Source organism: Sparus aurata, chromosome 6, assembly GCF_900880675.1.
Source record: "Sparus aurata chromosome 6, fSpaAur1.1, whole genome shotgun sequence".
Lineage (NCBI taxonomy): Eukaryota > Metazoa > Chordata > Actinopteri > Spariformes > Sparidae > Sparus > Sparus aurata.
In genome coordinates this window covers 28,714,370-28,738,418 of record NC_044192.1, presented here as the reverse complement: position 1 = coordinate 28,738,418, position 24,049 = coordinate 28,714,370, and the positions used below count along the sequence as shown (strand labels likewise).

At 40.0% G+C, this 24,049-nt stretch overlaps 1 protein-coding gene and 8 non-coding genes across 9 annotated transcripts; 5 read left to right on the top strand and 4 right to left on the bottom strand.

Annotated features, from left to right (window-relative positions):
• The first annotated feature begins 124 nt into the window (after positions 1 to 124).
• Positions 125 to 24,049, top strand: eogt (EGF domain-specific O-linked N-acetylglucosamine (GlcNAc) transferase). The gene is made up of 16 exons (XM_030421469.1): positions 125 to 226; positions 1,520 to 1,773; positions 2,989 to 3,089; positions 3,393 to 3,501; positions 3,747 to 3,841; positions 3,933 to 4,037; positions 6,979 to 7,085; positions 7,318 to 7,421; positions 8,406 to 8,498; positions 9,239 to 9,310; positions 10,101 to 10,187; positions 21,185 to 21,253; positions 21,591 to 21,652; positions 21,835 to 21,954; positions 22,320 to 22,422; positions 22,605 to 24,049. Exons 2-16 carry the CDS (start codon positions 1,570 to 1,572, stop codon positions 22,749 to 22,751), a joined length of 1,578 nt encoding a protein of 525 aa, XP_030277329.1. The 5' UTR covers positions 125 to 226; positions 1,520 to 1,569; the 3' UTR covers positions 22,752 to 24,049.
• Positions 4,151 to 4,222, bottom strand: trnae-cuc (transfer RNA glutamic acid (anticodon CUC)). Its single transcript has one exon. It is a non-coding gene; the product is annotated as a tRNA-Glu (tRNA).
• On the bottom strand, positions 5,985 to 6,056 carry trnae-cuc (transfer RNA glutamic acid (anticodon CUC)). Its single transcript has one exon. It is a non-coding gene; the product is annotated as a tRNA-Glu (tRNA).
• trnae-cuc (transfer RNA glutamic acid (anticodon CUC)) lies at positions 10,748 to 10,819 on the bottom strand. Its single transcript has one exon. It is a non-coding gene; the product is annotated as a tRNA-Glu (tRNA).
• trnae-cuc (transfer RNA glutamic acid (anticodon CUC)) lies at positions 11,597 to 11,668 on the bottom strand. Its single transcript has one exon. It is a non-coding gene; the product is annotated as a tRNA-Glu (tRNA).
• Positions 12,685 to 12,756, top strand: trnae-cuc (transfer RNA glutamic acid (anticodon CUC)). Its single transcript has one exon. It is a non-coding gene; the product is annotated as a tRNA-Glu (tRNA).
• Positions 16,083 to 16,154, top strand: trnae-cuc (transfer RNA glutamic acid (anticodon CUC)). Its single transcript has one exon. It is a non-coding gene; the product is annotated as a tRNA-Glu (tRNA).
• Positions 16,932 to 17,003, top strand: trnae-cuc (transfer RNA glutamic acid (anticodon CUC)). Its single transcript has one exon. It is a non-coding gene; the product is annotated as a tRNA-Glu (tRNA).
• trnae-cuc (transfer RNA glutamic acid (anticodon CUC)) lies at positions 18,500 to 18,571 on the top strand. The gene has a single exon. It is a non-coding gene; the product is annotated as a tRNA-Glu (tRNA).

Below are 24,049 nucleotides of genomic sequence, written 5' to 3'. Positions count from 1 at the left end.
AAAAACGTCATGATAAATTAAAAGTTAGTGTAAAAATGATCCTTAGAAAAATTTCCAGAAAACCCCGAGTCTGACAGTGGGTGTAATCTAAGGGGAAAAGAGTGGCACACGGCGCCATCTTGTGCCTGCAGCTACATATTACACACCGGTGTAAGGTTTCCGGTGTTATGGCGACCACCGGCAACATCTTCGCTTCAGTGTGGAGGACAGCGAGCTGTGCATTCAGGTGAACTGCCCCTCACACAAACTCATCTTCATAGCCATAAGACCACTAGTGATAGCGAGTTTGTTGTCCGTCCGAAGTTTTTGCACCGTGGACATGTTCAGTATGTTTTCTCTGTTAAAGCTAGCCAAACCGCGGCCAAATTGGTACAGTTAAAATGAGCGTTAAGTGGCTTTGGCTCTGTGAAGAATTGACGCTACATGTTAGCCACCACATCAGTATAATTCATACAGTAAGTTAGCCTACAGTGAAACATTTACATATTTTACACCATGAAAAAGAAAAGAGCGGCTAAGTAAGGTGTTATTACCTCCACGTACACTCATTGTGAAGGTTCACTTCACATGTCTAGGTCACCGAGTGTGTCTGGCGGCTTGTAACGTTTTCTTAACGCTTATCAAGTTAACTAACCGCTAGCTAAGTTGATTGTCGCTAGCTTGAAGTTAAATAGTTATTTTGCTGGCCAACTGGATATTTGATTCTTCTTTGAGGAGCTCGGGTACGACAAAACGACGAAGGTACAGGGGCTATGGCTCGTAAAAACAAGCACAATTAAGTCAAGTAATTAGTAAGCAAGAAACAATCAAAGAAAACCATACTATGATAATTTACGCTAGCTACAACTAGCTGATTCCATCCAAATTACACTACGAAGCGTGTTCAGTGTTTTTCGCTGTTATTCAAGCCCCTTGATGTAGCTCCTTGAGAACACGTGCTATTAATGATTTTTGATAACTCAGCTATCACAAAACCCTCTGTGGAGAAAGTTTTATGATTTTGTAATACACAGCAACACCAGTCCTCCTCAGCTCCTTCAGATGTGCAGACAACTGGGACACAGTACCGACGCACAGTGTGGTGGCTGCATTAACAGCAGTCACACTGATATCCTATGACCATTGATTTTTGGGTGTGAAGAATGCCAGTGGCCTTGGGCTGTGCAAGCACACAAAGCTCAGACTTCACAAACTCACATGGCTCATGGAAAAATGACTGTGCTGTGTGTAAATAATGGTTTGGCCACCTGGAGCTGGACAGGTCACATTGTTGCCAGCCAGCAGTTTATGCTTACCCCTCAGTCTCAGTTATGATTGCTCAGACAACAGGCGGAAAAAGGGTCAGGAATACTTCCTGCGACAGGACCTTTCCATATGTGGCGCTCAGATCCGCCTGCTGCTTAGTTCCCACACACTTGCTTGTGCCCACATGCTTGTATACTGTGGTGTCAGGCTTTCAACCAAGATTACAGAGAACAAGTCTGAGTCTGTGTCTCTCCTCCCTTCTCTTTCTCCTCAGGCTGCTGTGAAGATAAGGCGACTATCTCATATGTCTGTGTGATTCTGACTATGCTGCTCTTGGTTGCACTGGGTATCGTTTTTTCTTTCACTGTGGTCACCACTGAGAGGGTTGAGAACACCAACCACAAACCAACATCACCGCCGCTCAACTACAGCTGGATCTCCCTGCCACCAGAACACTTACCCTACTTCCTCTACAACAACAAGAAAGTCGCCAAGCAATGCCGCCTGGACCCACTCTGCCCTTTTAAAGTAAGATATGCACTCTGTCAACTTGTGACTGTTCAAAGATGTTTTCAGTGTGATCAGAGCGGTAGCACGAAGCACGCTCCTTTAAGTTTTGCTGCACTGTAAGAAAAAGCTCGAGCAAAACTTTTTTTTTAATCGTCTGTCAAGTCCCTTAAAGTTTCAATCAATGGCTAACAACAACATGAAAGTTGCTGAATGGTGTTATAGGATGGTTACAATGATTTTGATTTGTCATTAAGGTTGCACTCAGATGCAGTTTTTTTAAGATGTTATTTCTGTACATGTTAATGGTCATGATAATGCTCTCCTGTGGATAGTAAGAAAACAAGAAAAGTTGTCCTGGCCCTTTCTCTGTGGCATCACACTGATGCCGCGCACAGATGGATTTAGAAAAGTTGGAAAATGGCTACGACACTATTTTTCAAACATCAGGATTGTTTTTTGACCCAACTTTTTCCTCTTTTTTTAACCATAACTATGATCATTATTCTTCTTTATTGTAAAACACTTTAGGCTGAATCTGTAAAAGCTGCTATAAGAATATAATATATTATGATTGTTTACTTTATAGCACTAGCATTTTGTTTTACACCATTGAGTGGGGTTTACTTTATACTTGCAATTACTACAATAACATTAGAAAAAAGAATAATTTAGACACTTACTTTTCGGTAAATTTTATTTGTATCCTATGTTGCAAGTCAATCATTTAGGTAGCTCATTAACTGGATTTGAAAATATTCCTGATCTTGTATCGGTTTGATTTGGCTTTCTTAGCATTTGAAAATGATAACATGTCCACGGAATCTATGTTTTGGTCATAGTTACACATTGAACCCACCCCCACCATTTTAACTTTGATTTTGCATGTCAGCGTTTATTTTTGTAGTTTTTAATTGCTTTTAGTCATCAGGTTCCTTTGAAAAGTTAAAATTATGGTAAACTTCTTCCTTTTCTTCTGTCGGTCTCACTCTCTCTGTCTTGTACACCCACCCACACACACACACACACACACACACACACACACACACACACACACACATATATATATGTATATATATACATATATATATATATATATATATATATATATATATATATATATATATATACATATATATATACATATATATATATACATATATATATATATATATATATATATATATATATATATATATATATATATATATATAAAAACACTTGTCTTGACAACAGGATGCACTGCAGGATCTGGCAAACTGTTGGGGTTATGAGAAGAACTGTGATCCAGGGAAGCGCTTCAGCTATCCTGTGTGTACCAAAGCTGACTCTGGATGGTACTGTTACTTACACCCCTTAACTTTAACACACTTTATGTTCTCACTTTGTCCGTCTCAGCGGTATGATGCAGTTTACATAATTTATGCCATCACACATTTAGGCTGTGCATGATTTGTCAGGTGCTCAGTAATCTTAAGTATAACAAATGGTAGTGATCTTTTATTCATGGTTTTTGTATTTATGGAACCACAGTCTCCATCATTTTTACAAAGTAAAAGTGTACTCCTTCAAATCATGCATCATTGATGAAGCATTATGGTTTCGGCTGGGCTGATCGGCATGAATCTCTGACCTGTCAGGACCCATTCACTGGATGCAGCCCGGGAGCTTTTCTGGAAGCAGGCTGACTTTGGCTACGTCCAGGAGCGTCTCTCTGAGCTCAAAACACTCTGCAAAGCCAGCAAGCCAGTAAGTCTGCTCATTTCCTTAGTTCCCACGGGCCTTCTGAGTCAACAGGAAAAAAACAACAGGTAGAAAAAGAAACAGCAGTAAACAAATGAGTCCAAAGACAATAGGCCTGACCATAATTTGAATTTCCAAAACAGTAGTATACGAAAAGTATTGTATAAAGACCACCCTCATGATCTCTAAGGTACAGGGTTTATTATTATCATTTCTAGACTAAATATTTCTGATCATAACATTTTTCCCAGGGGGACTCATCATTAAAATGTAGCAGCCAAACTCGCTTCTGTAAGGCAACCAACCTTTATTTGGACTTGCGTAAGCCGCGCAGAAGCCATGAAAGGTCAGTATATTTAAAAGGGACATGTACATAATAATGCATAAGAGTTATATGGATAGGAGCATCTTTAAACTCATCCATGTTCATGCTGCAGATACAGGGAAGACTTCATTCAGAGGGGGGAGATTGGTGGTCTTTGCAGACTGAACAAGAAAGCACTTGCCGCTGAGGGAGAGCACAAGAGCCCCTTACAATCCTGGTGAGACGTGACACACACATTCACACATTCACTTTCAGAGCTTAAGTCAATGACTGACTATTTGGAATTGGAGAAAACAAGGGTTTATTGCTACTGAAAGGTACAAAAGTATGTTCCCTGACCGGGAATCGAACCCGGGCCGCGGCGGTGAGAGCGCCGAATCCTAACCACTAGACCACCAGGGAATGAGAAGAAAAGGGAATTTTGGTTGGTTTGTTGGCAGGATTATACAAAAGTACTGCAGGGATGGGTACTGAGGGCGGCTGTGGCTCAGGAGTCTCCTCCAAAAAATTCTGGTCTGGTCTGCATGTCAAAGTGTCCTTGGGCAAGATACTGAACCCCAAGTTGCTACTGATGTGCTGATCAGCGCCTTGCATTGCAGCCACCACCATCAGTGTATGTGTGAATTACTGTACGTCACTTTGGACAAAAGCGTCTATTTTATTTTTGAGTGTAAACCATAATCAAAGTAATACTCTCTCAATACTTAAAGTGCAAACCGACAATTTTTTGGAGGAGAAATATTGTCAAGTTTTAATATTGTAAGATCTCCAGGCACAAGATGTCATCACACCCCTAGCACCTAATAAAGCAATTTGATAATCTGTTCTCTCATTCTGTTTAAGTTGTTAATTTTAATGTAATTGCATTTGTAAAACGTAACCCTTTCTGCACACTTTAATGAGTGAAAAAAGAGTTCCCTGACCGGGAATCTAACCCGGGCCACGGAATGAGAGCGCCGAATCCTAACCGCTAAACCACCAGGGAATTGATTACTCACTTATGATCCTAATTACCCTCATTTGCATATTCCTCATTATTTGGATACACTAATGATTCAATGAATGAAGGTCTGCATGTCCATTCCTTGTGAATAGAACTTGGAGAGCTACACGTATTCTGCAAACTGATATGATTTTGGGTGGTCCATGACTTTAGAGTGCAGTGTCAGCAACATCCCCATCATGAAGAATGTGTCTCACCTTTTCATTACCTCTGCGAGGGAGGTTATGTTTTCATCCGTGTCCGTTTGTTGGTTGGTTGGTTGGTTTGTGGGCAGGATTACACAGAAACTACTGAATGGATTTCCATGACAATGGGAAAGGTCTTGGCTCAGAATAGACCCAATTAACTTGGGGTGCAGATTTGGATAAAAGGAAGGACCAGGAATTTTCTGACTTTCTTGAACATTGTGTTGCATTACTGTTTTTTGTTTGTTGTTGACATTTTTGTAAATTTCTCACGGAATAATGTATCAGGGAATAGTACATGGATCTTGATTTAAAAACAGCAAAAAAAAAAAAAAATACATGTGTATGCTATGAGTGAATACAAGTTTAGTTGAATGAATTAAAGTGGACTGTTTGGCCTTGATGGAGGGAATGCAGTCAGTCTTCTTGTTCTTGTTTTAGTTACCAAACAGGCCCAAAATTAAGTTCCCTGACTGGGAATCGAACCCAGGCCAAAGTTAGTGCCAAATCCTAGACCACCTGGGAATGGGATATTAGCTTTTGAGCACCATTTTCTGAATAAATGACATACATTTCTCAGTCAATAATGCATGGATCTGGAGGTAAAAAAACAGGTGGCTGTTATAATTTGATGTATATCATAGATCTGGTGATCAGAAATTTGGGTTAAGCAGTTATGGATGGTTTACAATTTAGAGTAATACAGGGTTATCATGTTTGATATTGGATTAGGCTTGTTTCAATTTAAGGGAACTGTTGGGCCTTGGTGGAGGTACACACTCTACTCAGTGCTATTGTAGTTTTAATATTGTTTTATCTACTGAATTGTCCTTGATGAAATTGATTTGTACATTCCTCATTATGGGGAGGCACTAATGACTGAATGGTCAGAACATCAGCTCCCTGCGTGTTCATTAATTCATGAATAGAACTGTGAACGTCAGACTGTAGATTGTGTTGTTGGGTCAAAAGTATGTTCCCTGACCGGGAATCGAACCCGGGCCGCGGCGGTGAGAGCGCCGAATCCTAACCACTAGACCACCAGGGAAGCTGTTGTCAGGAAAATGCATGTTACAGTATTTTTTTAGCACATGTGACAACTGGCAGACCATGCCGTTTTTGGATGTTGCATCACAGACCATCACTAGGTGGTGCATTTTACTCCACTGAGTCCGCTGACCAGGCATCTGCAGGCATTAAAGCTCTGTACCGCTTAGGAACAGCTAATGTCCAGTCTAGAAAAGGAACAGTTACAGTATGTGTCATGTTTACTGAGTCTGATCAGATGCTTCCCCATTACAGGGGGAACAGTGTAGGATAAAATATAAAAAGTGTAAAGATTTTAACAGAAACAAATGCATGTGGGGTATTGTGAAGAACGGCCCGCCAACATTAATCTTGCCTTTAGCTGTATTTGAAGAGAATTTGGCTTAAAGTTGGCTATGATAGCCAAGTCACTTTGTTTTCTTCTTGGGGACCCTCACAGTACCAATGAATATAGCCCTCTCCAAATAATGAGCTTGGTTAAGCACAGGAGCAATTAATAACTTGTTTGACTTATGATTAGGGGATTTTCTGTTCGACTCCTGGCTGCCTCGGTTGCATTTTCCTCATTTGTGAAAAGAGGGCTGCTGCCGTGACTCAAATTGACTACAACAATCAAAGGGTCCTCTCTTGTAGACCTGGGACAGCCTGCACCTCATATTTGAATAAAGTCTGAAAATCTGTATTGGGACCAGCTAACCTTGTCTTGAAGGATGCATTTTAGGTGCTAAAGTTTTCAAATGACCTTTGTATAAAATCCTCAATAGTCACACCCAAAATACCACATTGTCAGTTATTATCAGGCCTAATGTACCAGTATGTGATATAATGTATCAGTTTCCATGGTTTGTCTCTGGGCCATGTTAATGCAGAATGTGCAATTATATTTACAATACCGTGATGATGTGATGTGATTTTTTTCTTAGGTATGCTGAGCTGCAGACATACACAGAGCTAGACTTTGATCCCATAGTGGATGGACACTGTGACATTATCATTGAAAAACCCACAGTTTTCATGAAACTAGATGCTGGTAAGTAACGGATTTATGGGACTATTAAACCAAGTAACAAAGGCTTTTATTCCTTTTACATCTTAATATTGCAGAGAACACATGGTCGTTCCTGCACATTGACATTGAATGATGATATTTCTGCAGTAAAGTCATGTGATAATATATGAAATTGTTATATTGTCAAATAGAATATGTGATAGCAAGAATTGTGACATGATCACAAAGATAACACTTTGTGTTTTTATAACAGGGGTGAACATGTACCACCACTTCTGTGACTTTGTCAACCTCTACATCTCCCAGCACATCAATAACTCCTTCAGTTCAGATATCAACATCATCATGTGGGACACGGTGAGTACCCGATGCCTCCCACCTCAGCTTCAATGACGGGGAAGATGAAGATATTTCTGCATGTGATGTTTGTATGTAAGCTTAACCAGTACATAGTGTACAGTTGTGTCTGAAGCCTGATTGTTCTTTACAATAATTATTACATGGTAGCAATCAGGGAGGCAAACTTATTAGAATATGTAATATTTAATATCAATGTATATGATGGGATAGTAGCAGCAGATTGTTCTAGAAAACTTGGGAAAATTGTGGGTTTCTGGCTACTTTTCCCCTTTTGGCTGGCTACTCGGTATCCTTTTGAAAAATCATGATAAGACTGTTTTTGATGAATGTTACTTTGACAGATGCTTTCAGCTCTCTGTCTCTATAATTTTCCCAACAGAAAAACAGACAGGTATACAAATATTTATATGAGATATGTGAAGACAGAAAAATGAAGAAAGTATCTGAAAAACAGAGATTGGCTTTTGGACACCACAACCAGGATGCTAGAAAGCCAAGCATTAGTTTGTCAGCAGTGCACTATGGTCAAAGATTTGTTTAACAAACTAGTGGCATATGTTCCTCATGAAGACATCAGTGGGAAACACCAGTTGAAAAACAGAGTGCATTTACGGACAGCCTTATCCGCCCATTGTTCCCTCCACTGTGCACAGAGGTAAGGAGGAAGGGGGAAAGAGAGAAAGAGAAATGGGAGGGAGCGAAAACTGTCAGGGAGAAGGAAAACAATGACCTTTCAGCTCTCAGCACAATCTGCACTCTGCAGTCCAAACAGCGGCAGGCTGTCACATAGTAGTGTGATAACAGACTTCGTATAAAACCAAAACTTCAGAAAAATACAACCAGCAGGATTGAAAACAGATGAATGACTCTGGCACTGCTAAAGGCTATAGTTGTTTTTAATTTTACAGCTTTGTTTTTCAGTTTAGGTGTAACATTAATTGAATTAACATTTGTTGCCTTCTTTTTTATGGCTTTTTACAGAGTTTTTATGGTTATGGAGATCTGTTCAGTGAAACATGGCAGGCCTTCACACAGTATGACATCATCCACCTGAAGACCTATGACTCAAAAAGAGTAGGTTTAATGTCATCTATGGGGTGGTCATTGCATGCTCCTTGACTGTAAATGTGTCTAATTAATCAATACTCAAATATGTTTGTTTAGAAATTAGAGCTTCTACGCTTCGTGAATCAATTGACAAGTTGATTGAAAGACAATTGGCTATTTTTATTAGTTTTTCAAGGAAACTTGTTTCTAAACAAGTTTCTTAAATGTAATGTATGTGCTGCTTTTCTTTGTCCTATGATAGTAAATGAAGAGTCTTTGGGTTTTGGACTGAGGGATGGACAAAAGAAGCTATTGAAGACGTCTCTTTTGGTTCTGGAAAATTATGATGAGCTATTTTTCCAATTTTTTGACACTTCATAGACTAAGTGATTAATCGATTAATCATGAAGATAATCAGCAGATCATTCATTAATGAAAGTAATCATTGATGACAGCCTTTTTTGAAATGGAAATGGAAATAACTCCAGTACTGGGTTGTTCATTTAAGGAATGGTCTTCTGGCACACACCACATTTTGTGTTTGCTGTATCCAGAAACAGCAACAATAGTCTTAATGAATTGCACTTTTGTGATTCCTGAGAATAGCATGTTGCCCAACTGTTCATTTACATCCAATCATCTTTCCAATAATTTTGAAGTCACTTGCAGATGTCAAATAAGTATGCATACAGTACCACATGACATATACACAAACTGATATATGTGCTATACTGTAGCTTACTTTATTTATTCACACTTGTCCATAGGTGTGTTTCAAAGACGCCTTCTTCTCCCTCCTCCCGAGAATGAGATATGGCCTCTTTTACAACACTCCACTCGTAAGTTATCCTCATGTTTATGTGTGTATGTTACTGTGTGCAGCCACTAACCTAACATACTTTACATATGTATGTGCTCTGAGCAAATAGCAGTGTCTCATACATACTTTCAATGCTGCCTTGCTTGTATTTTCATTTATATGTTTTTATCTCACATGTTGAGGTAGATTTTTTTCTTTATTTACTGCCATTTTCTACCCACATGCACAGTAATATCCGGTTTAATCATAGAGATGCAGTTCAGGTCGAATATTTATGTGATGTATTCAAATGCTCAGCAAGTGCTTTTCGTTATTTAAATGATAATTCCAAGGAGATTACTATAAAGATGATACCATGTAAATATGTGTTGCCCCGTTGTTCCAGCCTTGAGGTGTGAAATATTGATAGGTCAGCCTCAAGCTGATGCTTTTGATTGCTCCTGCAGCACATGTCATGTTTATATTCATGTGCTCACATTTACAGCTGCATAGCAGCAGTGTATGTGTGAGAAATGCTTAGACTCATATGATATTCATTCCAGGGAGATCAGGAAATATGTTTACAATTGTCAGATTCCCTGTGTGTTACATATTTTTCATCATATCCCAGTCCAGTGTGACCAGATTTAATTTGCCTTCAATTTATTTCAAATCATAGAGTTGATTTTCTAAAAAAATACACTATGCGCGACTATGTACAGCTTAAGTAACAAAATAATTGTTTCAATATGATATTTTGAATTGAACAAATCTAAAATAAAAAGCTCATGAGAGGGAAATTTACACTTTCTGTGGTGTGTTGATGGCAGATTTCAGACTGCTACAGTGAAGGGATGTTTAGGGCATTCTCCCAGCATGTCCTTCATCGACTGAACATCCCGCAAGATGGGCCGAAGGTAGGAAGAACACTAATGTTACCATATATATATATATATATATATATATATATATATATATATATACACACACACACACACACTCATAGTGACAACCTTAGTGACAACCTTAGTGAAGTGTAGTGAAATGTAAATTGCTTGAAGAAACTTTCACAGTAATCAGAGATCAATATTTCTTCATACCCATTGAATATTTCACATCCACTGTTGAGATGGTATTAATACGTTTTGGGGTTAACATGCAACAAGGAATTTAAGCAGCTTTCTAACAGCTGTGTATCATGTGCAAGAGCAATGTTACGTTGTGCTTTCCTCATCCTTCATCCATTAAATAGATTTAAATTGCCTCAAATTCTTTTTTCAGATTGAGGTGATTTTATGAAGTGCTTTTATTATGTGTGGGCCCTTAATCTGACTACAATCAGAATGTTCATTCTATGCAAATTTATGGCAACATTTCCTCTCTACCAAAGAAATTTCCTGTAGTTTGTGCATGTCCTAATGATAATCTCAAATGCCGGTACACTGGGCAGAAGTCACATTCACACATAAAGTCAGCATTCCCTGGCCGGGAATCGAACCCGGGCCGCGGCGGTGAGAGCGCCGAATCCTAGCCACTAGACCACCAGGGAGCTGAAAAGGGTTGAGGTTGTTGTTGATAAAATCATAGGTAATAATGGATATATAACGACTAAGTAGGTAAAGCCAAGATGATAACAACTAGACCACCAGGGAACAGGATACATGATCTAGATTGCAAAAAGTAGACCACCAGCTTTTTTTTTGATTGATATTGTAAATACTAACTGAACAAGTTCATTCCCATCTGCTTGAGCCAAAATTTCTGTTTGGATAACAAATAAAGGGGTCACCTCTATTACACGCAGCCATAGAAACAGTGGGAACATCATCACCTTTTATCATGTTTATTCTTTATTTATTGTGAAACTCAACAGAGTTGTAAAGTACTTACCAGGTATATATGTGATTAGACGACCAGTCGATTAAACATCTCGCTAGTTGGCAATGAGAAATTATAAGTTGGTTGAAAATATTATCAATATTTTATTAATGAACACATTTAGATATATATTGACGTACTGTCACTCACTTTAAGCTGTCCAGGCTGCCGTTCAGGATGTTCATGAACATGAACTGTTGGGCCTTGGTGGAGGTATACACTCTACTGAGTGCTCTTGTAGTTTGATATTGTTTCATGTACCGAATTGTCCTTGATGAAATTGATTTGTACATTCCTCATTATGTGGAGGCACTAATGACTGAATGGTCTACACATCGGCCGCCTGCGTGTTCATTATTCATGAATAGAGCTGTGATCGAAAGACTGTAGATGGTAGGCCCTTTATAGTTTGATATTGTTATCATTATGTAGTTGGCCCAAAAGTGTGTTCCCTGACCGGGAATCGAACCCGGGCCGCGGCGGTGAGAGCGCCGAATCCTAACCACTAGACCACCAGGGAGCTTGACAATGCCATGATTTCATCGAAAACACAGAATATACAGATTGTATGCCCGAAGTAAAGCCATAGTTAGCCAGAAAGTACAACATGCATCTACACAACTTCTGACCCTTTTCAAATGCAGTGATTTGAGCTCGCAACGATTTGTATCTTCAGACAGGAAATCTGTGCAGAAACAGTCCACTGCCTTGATTCCCAGTGTACTGCATAAGTCACAAAACATAAATAGAAAATAGACAAATTAAAGAAATCATATAGACATTTTGTATACAACAATATGCCTGATTTAGACAGAGAACATGTGAAATGTACAGATATAATAACACAACAGATTAGTGGCACACAGGTGGTTGAGTGGTTAGAGCGCATGCCATAAAGCGCAGCTGACCCTGGTTCGATTCCGGCTGGAGGTCCTTTGCTGCATCTCACCTCCCCCTCTCTCTCCCATGTTTCCTCTCTGTCTACTGCTAATAAAGGTGTCTATGCCACAGAAAATCTTTAAAAAAAAAAAGATGTGTCTAAATGTAATGTCAAGTGAGATGTGGAGACTGTGTTAACGTTATGTGTTATGTCTGTGTGGGGGACTGGAGTGTAGTGAATTGTCAGTGTGGGTCCCAGGCCTTGTTGATGAGGCCAGTTGCTCTTTTCAATCTTGCTATTTTGGTACATGTGGTGAAGGACACACAAGAGAACTTGCAGACAGTCTCTGCTGAGCTAGTGCTTAGGTTTTGGTGCTTCTACATAACATAATAATATGTTTGCAGCATGTGGAATTGTTTAGGTCAACATGACAATTAAAAGTGCAGCCTCTTTCATAAATACATTTACAAGTAATCTATAAGTCCTCTCGGTAGGATCCATCAATCTCAACATAATGAAGTACAATGTAAACCGAGAGGCATTCATGTACAAGCAGGACCGAACATGTTCTACAATTTATCTTTTTCTTTTTGGTATGGCACACTGAATCTCACTGTAAATGCCTGGAGAATTGGCAATCACTGCTGGTGTACGAGTCCCTGGTGGTCTAGTGGTTAGGATTCGGCGCTCTCACCGCCGCGGCCCGGGTTCGATTCCCGGTCAGGGAACTCCAACTTTATGTGCATCTAGCAAACTGCAAGTGATGAAAAGATGGCTGCTTGTCGCTGTACAAACATTTGAAAATCTCATGGTATCAGTCATCAACAACAGGAAAACTGTTCAGACAGGGGCGAGTGTTGTTTGTCCTTTACAGCACCAATACTATAGCCTGAAAAGTTCAGGAGAACTTAACAAAAACTATCAACATCTGGAAAATCAGGGCCAACTTTTAGGCCTAGGCTATATGTTCACTGGTATTTCTCAAAATTAAAACAAAAACAAGCTCCAACCAAACAAGTATTTTAGCACCATTTCATAAATAATCTTCGTCCATACGAAAACACATATCACAGTGCTACTCACGTACACTGGGCATGTGCGTGCCAGTGTGAATATGAACCAGATTACTTTGTGCTTTGTTGCAGAAAATATGAGGACAAAATGATGAGACAAGTAAATGTGACTGCTACTCATAGAATCCACCTAGATAAAGCGGTATATTTTTTATCATAACATCGTCAACCGCCATTTTTGTCTCTCTTTTCCAATACACAAACTCCGATATTCCACAATATCATAACATATACTACCAGTTCACAATTGCTAATAATGCTTCATACACTACTTTGACTCAATCAGGGAGTAAATGTGGGTGTCTGCGCCATCATTTCCATGAATCTACATTTCTGCCCATCCAAACGTAAACACAGAGAACAGAGATCCTGAATAACTTCACCCCGGAAGGAGTTTTCCAAAAGGTCCAATTTCAATGACTTAAAATGCCATTTATGTGTGTATTAAAGGCCAATAGAATAAGCTTTGTTAAAGAATTTCCCGTGTGGGCAGGGCCTCAGCACCGAGATTTTACCATATCTGTGTTCAGTCTGTCGTTGATCCGCCACAGCAGCACGCCGATAGGTTTCACTCTAGTCTAATTGAGTACTTCCACTGGATCCCCTGCGTTGAATATCTACTCCATCGCAGCTCTGGCAGTCCGGAACTTTTCCATAGCAGATACATAAGGCTTCAATGTTCAGCCAAATTCAGCACAAAGCAAAAAAGAAGTCAGACACCAAAACAGCACCATATCATCCACTTAATTCTCACAATAAAACATTCAAAAGAGAGACAAATCCAAGCAAGTACACCCTTCTGTCTTTCAGCTAAGAAGCGTTGCAAAAGTCAGATTTCAAATGTATTTATTTTTTCCCATCTTGACTACTGCAACTCACTTTTTACTTGCATTTATCACACCAGCCAAACTCTTCTGCAGCTCATTCAAAATGCAGCAGCTAGGCTATTAATCAGGACTGGTAAGAGATCCCACATCACTGCAATTTTACAGTCTTTGCACGTTGCCAGTCAACTTCAGAATTGATTATTTGATTCTTTTAATTGCTTACAAGGCATTAGCCCAAGCTTATATTTATGACTTACTGACCCCATACGCCACTGACCAGCCTCTTCGATGAGCTAACCAGAACCTCTTGGTTATCCACGTGCTCAACTTAAAAAAAAAGGAAACTGCTCTTTTGCCGTCCTGGCACCTTGACTTTCCCATGATCACAAGGCATGTGTTAATGGATCTCTGTATGATTTCCTGTTTTTGTATGTACTTGACTTTGTTTTGAATTAAATGTACTCTGTGCTAGGTACTCTGTAATTGGTCATTCTCATGTAAATTATTTTGTTTTGGTTTGTTACAGATGCAAAGCACAGCTATCTAAATCAAGCTTTACTTAAATAAACCAAGAATTCCCTGAATGGGAAACAAACCCAGGCTGCTGCAGTGAGAGCATGAATCCTAGCCACCAGACCACCAGAGAGAATGTTGTTACAATCAGGAGGTTTTATGACAAAATATGGTCTCTACTCTTGGTCTAAATTACAATTAAAACAATATTCTTAACATATAAATGTCTTGCTATTCATACATTGTATTCAAGCACTGTCAAACTTTCAGTCACATTTAAATTTCATTCACTCACAATTGGTGAATCTTCAAACTCAGCCTTCATTTTGACCTCAACTGCACACCTGTATAGTAGTGATGTAACGATCCACCAATCAGGCTTTATATTCTTATTCAATGATCAATGATCCAATGTAATCAATGCAATAGGAAACCATGAATCAATAACATAATTTTTAAGAAAAACCTTTATTTTACAAATACAACCCCACTTCGGGTGTTTAATAATACATTATTGACTTCCAAAATTCAGATTGAAATGACTTATTTGCTGACAAACAATTATCAGTGGATTTAAAAATCTAACTCTGCCATAATTATAATGAAAATTAATGAGAAGTTCACTTCCCTTTTTGAATTTTCCACTTGGCAGACAAAATGCAATTGAAACTTGAAAGTTAAAGTGCTTGTTCGGCTTTCACATTTCAATTATATCTTGATTTGTAATCAAATAAAACGTTTACGCATTTTGATTCTAAAAACAACTAAATTCACCCAAGCTTATTTGATGAAAACTGTTATTGTTCTTCAAAACCAGAAAAGGACTGTAACTTTTAATGAACTGAAGACCAATCAGAGCACACAAATCCATTACTTGCCATTAGATAAGAGCAAAACAAGTATTATGCTATTAATGTAACCCATAAAAAAATACACTACCAGAACCAATAGAATACAAATGCAAGTCAATATTATTGCTTTGCTCTTGTGAAGCATAAAGTTCAAACATCTCTAGGAGAGTGTATTTCAGAAAATTCACGTTTGGATGTGAGTAGGAGTATAATTTTAATTGTGGTCAAACATTTACATTCACTTGAAAAAAAATGTATATCATGGCAGTCTTAAGTTCAAACAGTTTTCAACAATCATTTTGTCTGTGATGGAATTAATGGAAAAACACACAAAAAAAACACACAGTGGATCTGGACCCTCTCCAAAATGTAAAGGGTCTTCCTTGGCCCATGCTACAACAAGTTTTTTTCAAGAAAATTTTACCTGTGTTTTTTTCTGTTATCCTGTTGAAATGAAAAAAAGACCCAGCGAAAAAACACAACATTCTTGGTGGAGGTAACAGCGTAATCCCTGACCAGATATGAAAACTAGCCCATGGAGGTGGGAGTGCCTTATACTGACTACTAGACCACCAGAGAGCCGTTTTCCATTTCACAGCACCAGCAACTCTGGAGAGTGGTATAGTCACTAAATTACATCTGTTCGATAGAAATTGAGGATGAGCACAAATATACCAGAAATCTACAAGACCTTTCCAGGTAGGATCGATTGTCTCAATAGAAAGAAATTCAATGTGGGAGGTGGGGCTAAAGATACTCGTCGATTTGCAATGGGAACCACTCATACAGCTCCCTGGTGGTCTAGTGGTTAGGATTCGGCGCTCTCACCGCCGCGGCCCGGGTTCGATTCCCGGTCAGGGAACACACTTTTGGGCCAACTACATAATGATAACAATATCAAACTATAAAGGGCCTACCATCTACAGTCTTTCGATCACAGCTCTATTCATGAATTAATGAACACGCAGGCGGCCGATGTGTAGACCATTCAGTCATTAGTGCCTCCACATAATGAGGAATGTACAAATCAATTTCATCAAGGACAATTCGGTACATGAAACAATATCAAACTACAAGAGCACTCAGTAGAGTGTATACCTCCACCAAGGCCCAACAGTTCATGTTCATGAACATCCTGAACGGCAGCCTGGACAGCTTAAAGTGAGTGACAGTACGTCAATATATATCTAAATGTGTTCATTAATAAAATATTGATAATATTTTCAACCAACTTATAATTTCTCATTGCCAACTAGCGAGATGTTTAATCGACTGGTCGTCTAATCACATATATACCTGGTAAGTACTTTACAACTCTGTTGAGTTTCACAATAAATAAAGAATAAACATGATAAAAGGTGATGATGTTCCCACTGTTTCTATGGCTGCGTGTAATAGAGGTGACCCCTTTATTTGTTATCCAAACAGAAATTTTGGCTCAAGCAGATGGGAATGAACTTGTTCAGTTAGTATTTACAATATCAATCAAAAAAAAAGCTGGTGGTCTACTTTTTGCAATCTAGATCATGTATCCTGTTCCCTGGTGGTCTAGTTGTTATCATCTTGGCTTTACCTACTTAGTCGTTATATATCCATTATTACCTATGATTTTATCAACCCAACCTCAACCCTTTTCAGCTCCCTGGTGGTCTAGTGGCTAGGATTCGGCGCTCTCACCGCCGCGGCCCGGGTTCGATTCCCGGCCAGGGAATGCTGACTTTATGTGTGAATGTGACTTCTGCCCAGTGTACCGGCATTTGCGATTATCATTAGGACATGCACAAACTACAGGAAATTTCTTTGGTAGAGATGAAATGTTGCCATAAATTTGCATAGAATGAACATTCTGATTGTAGTCAGATTAAAGGAGAACTTCGGTCGATTTAAACATGCAGCTTCATTGCTCAAGCTACCCTTGACTTGCCAGTACCGAAGACGCGAACAAATTTGGTCCAGCCATTACAGAGCTCCGTGAACGGAGATGTAGCATTGAACGCTAACAGCATGGGGTCAGAACTTTACACTGTGTTTTAAGTGTCTTAACATGCTCCACATCTCACACCAAAAGTTATGCAACATCAGCAGACACCTTACAACACAGCACTGTAGCGTGTATGACTCAAAATGAATAAAAAAGTAGTTAAAATAGTGTGTTTGTGCAAGCAGCTACCTACCTGTTTGTTGACATCCGTGTGTTCCAGTAGCTAGACCAAACTAGCATATCCATCGAGTGTGCACTTAAAAGGCTTAACAGGCTATTGTAAGGCTCATGGCTCATGACAGGCTGTAACATGGACATGTACATTATGAACAGGAACACGAAAATGCTGGATTACGTTTCCGTCTCCGCCAGTGAGGGAGTAAGTGCACGCTCGACGGATCAGCTAGTTTAGTCTAGCTACAGGAAGACGCCGATGTCAACAAACATGTAGGTAGCTCCTTGCACAAACACACTGTTTTAACTACTTTTTTATTCAGTTTGAGTCATACACGCTACAGTGCTGTGTGCTAAGGTGTCTGCTGATGTTGCATAACTTTTGGTGTGAGATGTGGAGCATGTTAAGACGCTTAAAACACAGTGTAAAGTTCTGACCCCATGCTGTTAGCGTTCAATGCTAAATCTGCGTTCACGGAGCTCTGTAATGGCTGGACCAAATTTGTTCGCGTCTTCGGTACTGGCAAGTCAAGGGTAGCTTGAGCAATGAAGCTGCATGTTTAAATCGACCGAAGTTCTCCTTTAAGGGCCCAGACATATTAAAAGCAAGGGGAGGCGACATGCAGCAAAGGACCTCCAGCCGGAATCGAACCAGGGTCAGCTGCATTTTATGGCATGCGCTCTAACCACTCAACCACCTGTGTGCCACTTTTAGACACATCTGTTGCGTTATTGTATCTGTACAATTCACATGTTCTCTGTCTAAATCAGGCATATTGTTGTATACAAAATGTCTATATAATTTCTTTAATTTGTCTATTTTCTATTTATGTTTTGTGACTTATGCAGTACACTGGGAAACAAGGCAGTGGACTGTTTCTGCACAGATTTCCTGTCTGAAGATACAAATCGTTGCGAGCTCAAATCACTGCATTTGAAAAGGGTCAGAAGTTGTGTAGATGCATGTTGTACTTTCTGGCTAACTATGGCTTTACTTTGGGCATAGAATCTGTATATTCTGTGTTTTCGATGAAATCATGGCATTGTCAAGCTCCCTGGTGGTCTAGTGGTTAGGATTCGGCGCTCTCACCGCCGTGGCCCGGGTTCGATTCCCGGTCAGGGAACATACTTTTTTTCCGCCATTCTTTCTCTAATATAGTACTGGAGACAGCTGCAAACTGTGTGATGAAAAAGGGATTGATCCTTTCCACTGTTGTTTCTGCTTGGTAACTTTATATAATATCCTTTCATTTTATGTCTACCCTTCACTCTTTCTTGCATTTCATACTCCTACTAGAGTGTCCTAAAATACATATTAGACAGGTTTAGCTAGTATAAGGAAGAGGACAGCAATGGTACATTTTTTGGGACATTTTATACTGCCAGACTCGAACTGTGAGGCTAATAATTGTTGCCCCTGCTGCGTTCATGTTTGAATGTTTTGATTACAAAGCTCAAAGTAATTACATTGTTGTTGCTTGAGTGCCTGTTCTTTTAAATCGATTGTTACAGTTAAATCAAGTCTACTATTCTATTCTGGCAGGTATCGTATTAATAACTAGGGTAGTGCCTTGGCAATTGTGATCCTTGTGCAAATTGATACAATAAAGTTATTTACTTTCCAGATGTTTATGTATAAAGTCATGCTAAAGCTCTATTTATGCAGGACTAGTATTACCAGGAAACCTCACATGATGTAGACATTACCACCACGTTTGTGTTTAGTGTGGTGCATTCACACGTTTTAAGCAATGTCTCTATTTCACCTGTATTTACTGACATTATCTCCAGGAAATGATGTCAGGGTTCTGACTTGAAGCACAGCATCTGTTCTTCAGCAACCACATTATCAGTATAGTTTTGCCCACTTTCTGCATAAATTACAAGCATAGATACACATTTGCAGCTCATTTAGATCAAGTAACAGGTGCTTTGTGGCTGCACTTGAATATGACAAACTTTTGTTTCACCTAACTTTCTGTGTTTATTTTAAAACATCAATATAGCCAATCTCAGAGCACATCCGCTGACTGCTGTTCAACATATTAAGAACCATGATCAAAACAACAAAAAACTAATAAAAATGAATACAACCCCAAATCACAAACATGCCAATTCACACAGTCACACTTAAATCATCACGATATATTTATCACAAGTAGGTATCTACCTATCTACCAACCCACCAATCCAACCACTCCTTTCTTTTGAGGCTTAAATCAAATTCTTACTGTATCCATCTTTTGTTGTTAAGGTTGTTAAGTTTTCAGGTACACTCTGGTCCAGCGGGCCCAGGGGAAGCTACTGTATTTTGATGTTGTACAGCCAGTTAATCCCTGTTCAGCCACCCAGTAAAGTTTTAATCTTTTGATCCCACTCCCATCAGGAAGTTCAGATAGATAGTTGCTTTTAAAGGAGCTGTCCGATAATGCATTACCCAGTTGAATAGTGTCTACTTTGGTATATTTCAACAGAGATAACATTTTGTAGTGTTCTCATCATAACTGAGTATTAAGGACTGCTTTTATAAATGATAAAAGCAAGAACTATCATTTTCTAATCCTGTATTTTGGATGCAATTTGAGTTTGGAAACGTGTTCACTTCTTTTACTGGCTTGCCGTGCATTACTATTATGCAGAGATCAAATGGTCACAATGTGTTTTATATTGAACAGCCAAATAAGTAACCATGTTCAGCCTGACTTTACTGGTGATCTCATTACTACCATACATTCAGAGAAATAACTCCTCACTGATATAAGTAGCCTTCTAGTTTTTGACAGAGTACATGAATAAGCACTGTTCGTGCACTCACACTTTTACATACTGTCACTGCCGTGCCCCTGCCTCCTCATTCATCTCCTACACCTATAACTCAGCGGCGCTCCTCACAGGTGTTTTACACTCCCAGGTTTCAAGTGCTTGACTGTATCTTTATGAGCAGCAAAGGCCGATAACTTTCTTTCGTCCTGCGGAGCAGCTCATTGGGTATTCATGGCCTTCACTGGAAATATGCTAAGAGGCTTTTCAGCAAGACATGGGGCTGCTAGCGATAGCAGGGCGGCGTCTGAATGAGAGGTCTTCTCGGCCCTGACCCTCTCTCCAGCTCCTCCTTTCATCCCCAGATTAATGGCACAGCCAGAGACTGACACTGCTGCTCTCCTCTATTGTGTCCTATTCATCCACTTCTACCGCCCTTCTCCTCCTATCTCCCCCTCGTCATAATTGGCTCCGGTCTGGTCTTTTAAATACTTGTTTAAGATGTTTTTGAAGTGGAAGAGAAGAAATTAGGCCTGTGTTGAATACTTATATGTCCAGTGCTTTATAGTAAGGTCCCTAGCTGTAGTTTGGCAGGTTTATTGCATCCAGGTTGTAAGTTGCTGAGTTGCTGTTAGTGTCATTACTTTGATTTCAGGATGGGGATGTTGTGATCATTAGTGTTTATTCCCATACAGAGGTCTAAATTCTCTTTCAGAACACAAGGTGGCAGTAAGAGAACATAGAAAAGAAGCATCTGTGTACTGTGCTAAGAGCACATCAGAGAGGAAAACCTTTTATTCCACTTAAAAATATTTTGTAATGTGATTTAAACTAATGTGTCCTCTCCTCTGTGCCTGTTTAAAAGAGACATTATAAGTGGAGGCTTTGTAGTTAGTTTGAATGAGCATCATGTTTTCCCAGCCGCCTATCTTTTCTGTCCTTGGCTGATTGATTATTGGGTGCATTGCTGTTTTCAGGAGGGGCGTGTTCGTGTCACCCTGCTGGCTCGCAGCACAGAATACAGAAGGATATTAAACCAAGTGGAGGTGAGTCCAGCAGCAGCAGCAGCACCACCCTCCCTCCTTCCTTCCTCCGTCCCTCTCTTCTTGTTTGCCTCTTACTTTCTTTTCCCTCCATCCACCTGTCCTCCTTTGTCTTTCTCTTTCCCTCTCCGTCTCTCCCCTCACTCTGTGCGGCTCTGCCACTCCCGCAGCTCCTCCTTTCCACCATTGATTTACTGCCCACATCTGTTAAGTGCCTATTTAAAATCTTATTCGCTATAAACAGTACAAGTAAAAAAAGGCTTGTGATTTATATGGTCACTGCCGATATTTGTTTGCTCTCTCATTGATCAGAGAACACGCACCTCTGTTGTTGTTACAGCTGGTAAACGCCCTCAAGACTGTGCCTTCCCTGGAGGTCAATGTGGTGGACTACAAATACAAGTGAGTTATAGGAGCACTTGCCACATTACTACGGGAGCTATTCAGTGCTGCTTAGCACTGGTTAAGGATGTAACAGTGCTGTATGAGCACAAAGAAAGTGTTTAGCCTTTTAAATTGTGTAATAGTGACAGTGTTCACACAATGAAGATGATTGATATGTGACTCCCTGTCTGTCTTTCAAGGGATGTTCCCTTCCTGGTGCAGCTGAGGATCACCCACAACTCTGACATCTTTATAGGGATGCACGGGGCTGGTCTCACACACCTCCTCTTCCTCCCTGACTGGGCTGTCATCTTTGAGCTGTGAGTGACACTTTTTGTCTGCCTATGTGAGTGTGTGCGAGAGTGACAGACAGAAGAAGACAAAGAGGGAAGCAGGGAGAGTGATGGGTTTGGCAGGGCGCTGAGCCCAAAGTGCCCCTCAGACACTTGGTGTATGACTGTGAAATACTGTCTAATTAACCAGGCATTCATCACGGCCGCTACCCTGGGCCGAGGAGTTGATTGGAAAGTGTTTCTGTGCGTGAGAGTGATTTTTTGTGAGTGACACCGAGCGAGCACCGCAGTGTCTATACAGCGAGAGAGTGGGAAAGATGGAGGAAGAAAGAGGGAAAGTGAGGCAGACCGAGGAGAGCAGGAGATAAAGTGGCTGCATCTGTCCCTCCCAGATATAATTGTCAGGATGAGAGCTGCTATCGAGATTTGGCTCGGCTGCGGGGCATTCGATACGTGACTTGGCAGAAAATGGACAAAGTACTCCCACAGGACAAGGTAGGGGAATCTCCCGTACCAGCCATTAGCTCTCCGGCACCTCGGTGCAAGCTTTTTCAATATACTCGCCTATCGTACATATGTATGCACACACTTACGCTCTCATGCACACGTTTGATTAAATATAATTTGTCTTTTGTCAGCTAATCTAAATGTGGACACTGTTCTCTCACTTCTCCCAGGGTCACCATCCAACCCTCGGGGACCATCCCAAGTTTACCAACTATTCCTTTGATGTGGCGGAGTTCATGCGCCTCGTGCTGGAGGCAGCTGATTACGTCACACACCATCCCAAATGGCAGCGTAGGGCTCTTCATGATGAACTCTAGAGTCTCTGTGAATGTGGGACACACACATCAGGCTGCTGAGGAACTCCTAACATGAACCTGCCGTTATTTTTAAAGTTACCTCTGCCACCAGCAGTGAATATCAGTGGTCTGGTAGAGTCATCTCCTGTCTGCTGCTTTGATAGGTCAGGATGGGCAAAAGCAGTATGGTGGACAAGTCAGAGGTTCGCCCCCACCAGCTCCATTAGTGTCAAATCAGTTAAAGGACGAGAAGAGAGCCGTTGAAGCATCTGGAGAGCGATGAGATGTGTCCTATGTTTCTTCATTACCTCCGCTGCGTCTACTTCATTCCACACCGACAAAGTTAGCTAATGAGCAGCTGTTACGGCGTCCCTTCACGTGCGACATCTTGTCACATTTGATCAGAGTCACCTTGATGCGAGCCTCTTCAGAGCTGTTGACAATCACAACGCCAGAGTTTTTGAGCACATCCAGCATAAGACAGTCTAATATGATGAGTGCAGTGCTCACATGCTGGATTCACAACTTTAATGGCAGACTTAGACTTTTTGTTGCAGGTAGTTGGATTTGTGAACTCGTGTAGTTTTCATTTATGTACATTGCAAACACTAATAACTCTAAAAATAGGAGACAGAAAGTAAAACACTCAAACTACCAAGAAGAATTTCCTTTACTATCAGTATTAGTATGCTTGTGTGTGCAAGTTCAGGAACACTTTTAAAATAATTTGATACCAAGTACTGTGAAACACAAAATAGAACACTCCATTGTTTCATGCAACACGATGACAGTAATGTGGATATCAAAAATATCTGGCAGCTTTTTAATGTACCTTTTAATATTTGCATCTGTATTTACAGTTTACATTGCTAACATTTGCTATTTAAACATACAGTATGTATTTGTCTTGTTGGTTTGATGCCGTCGATACTGATGTCTATTTTAATTATTCATTCCTTTGCATTTTACCAAAGGAACTGCTTTGTTATGATGGTCAAATTATGAGCTACTGCTGATGTACATTACTTTTCCTTAAGCCCTTTGAATACTGTAAGTTAGATATTTTACATTAGACTAGTCTGAAGAAGAACAAGCACAATATGCATGCCGTCTGGTGCAATGCCCAAGAATATCTGGAGCGCTAAGAAGATAATTTTTCTTATTTCTTGGCCCTCAGTGAGCTTGATGATTTATTTATAGTTGAAACTATGTTGAACTCGGCCGGACCTATTTGGTCAGGGCTGCACTAGACTTGTAGGCAATTTCATATTCAAAAGCTGCGTAATATTTTGAAATAAATAATTTTCAAAAATGCTGAA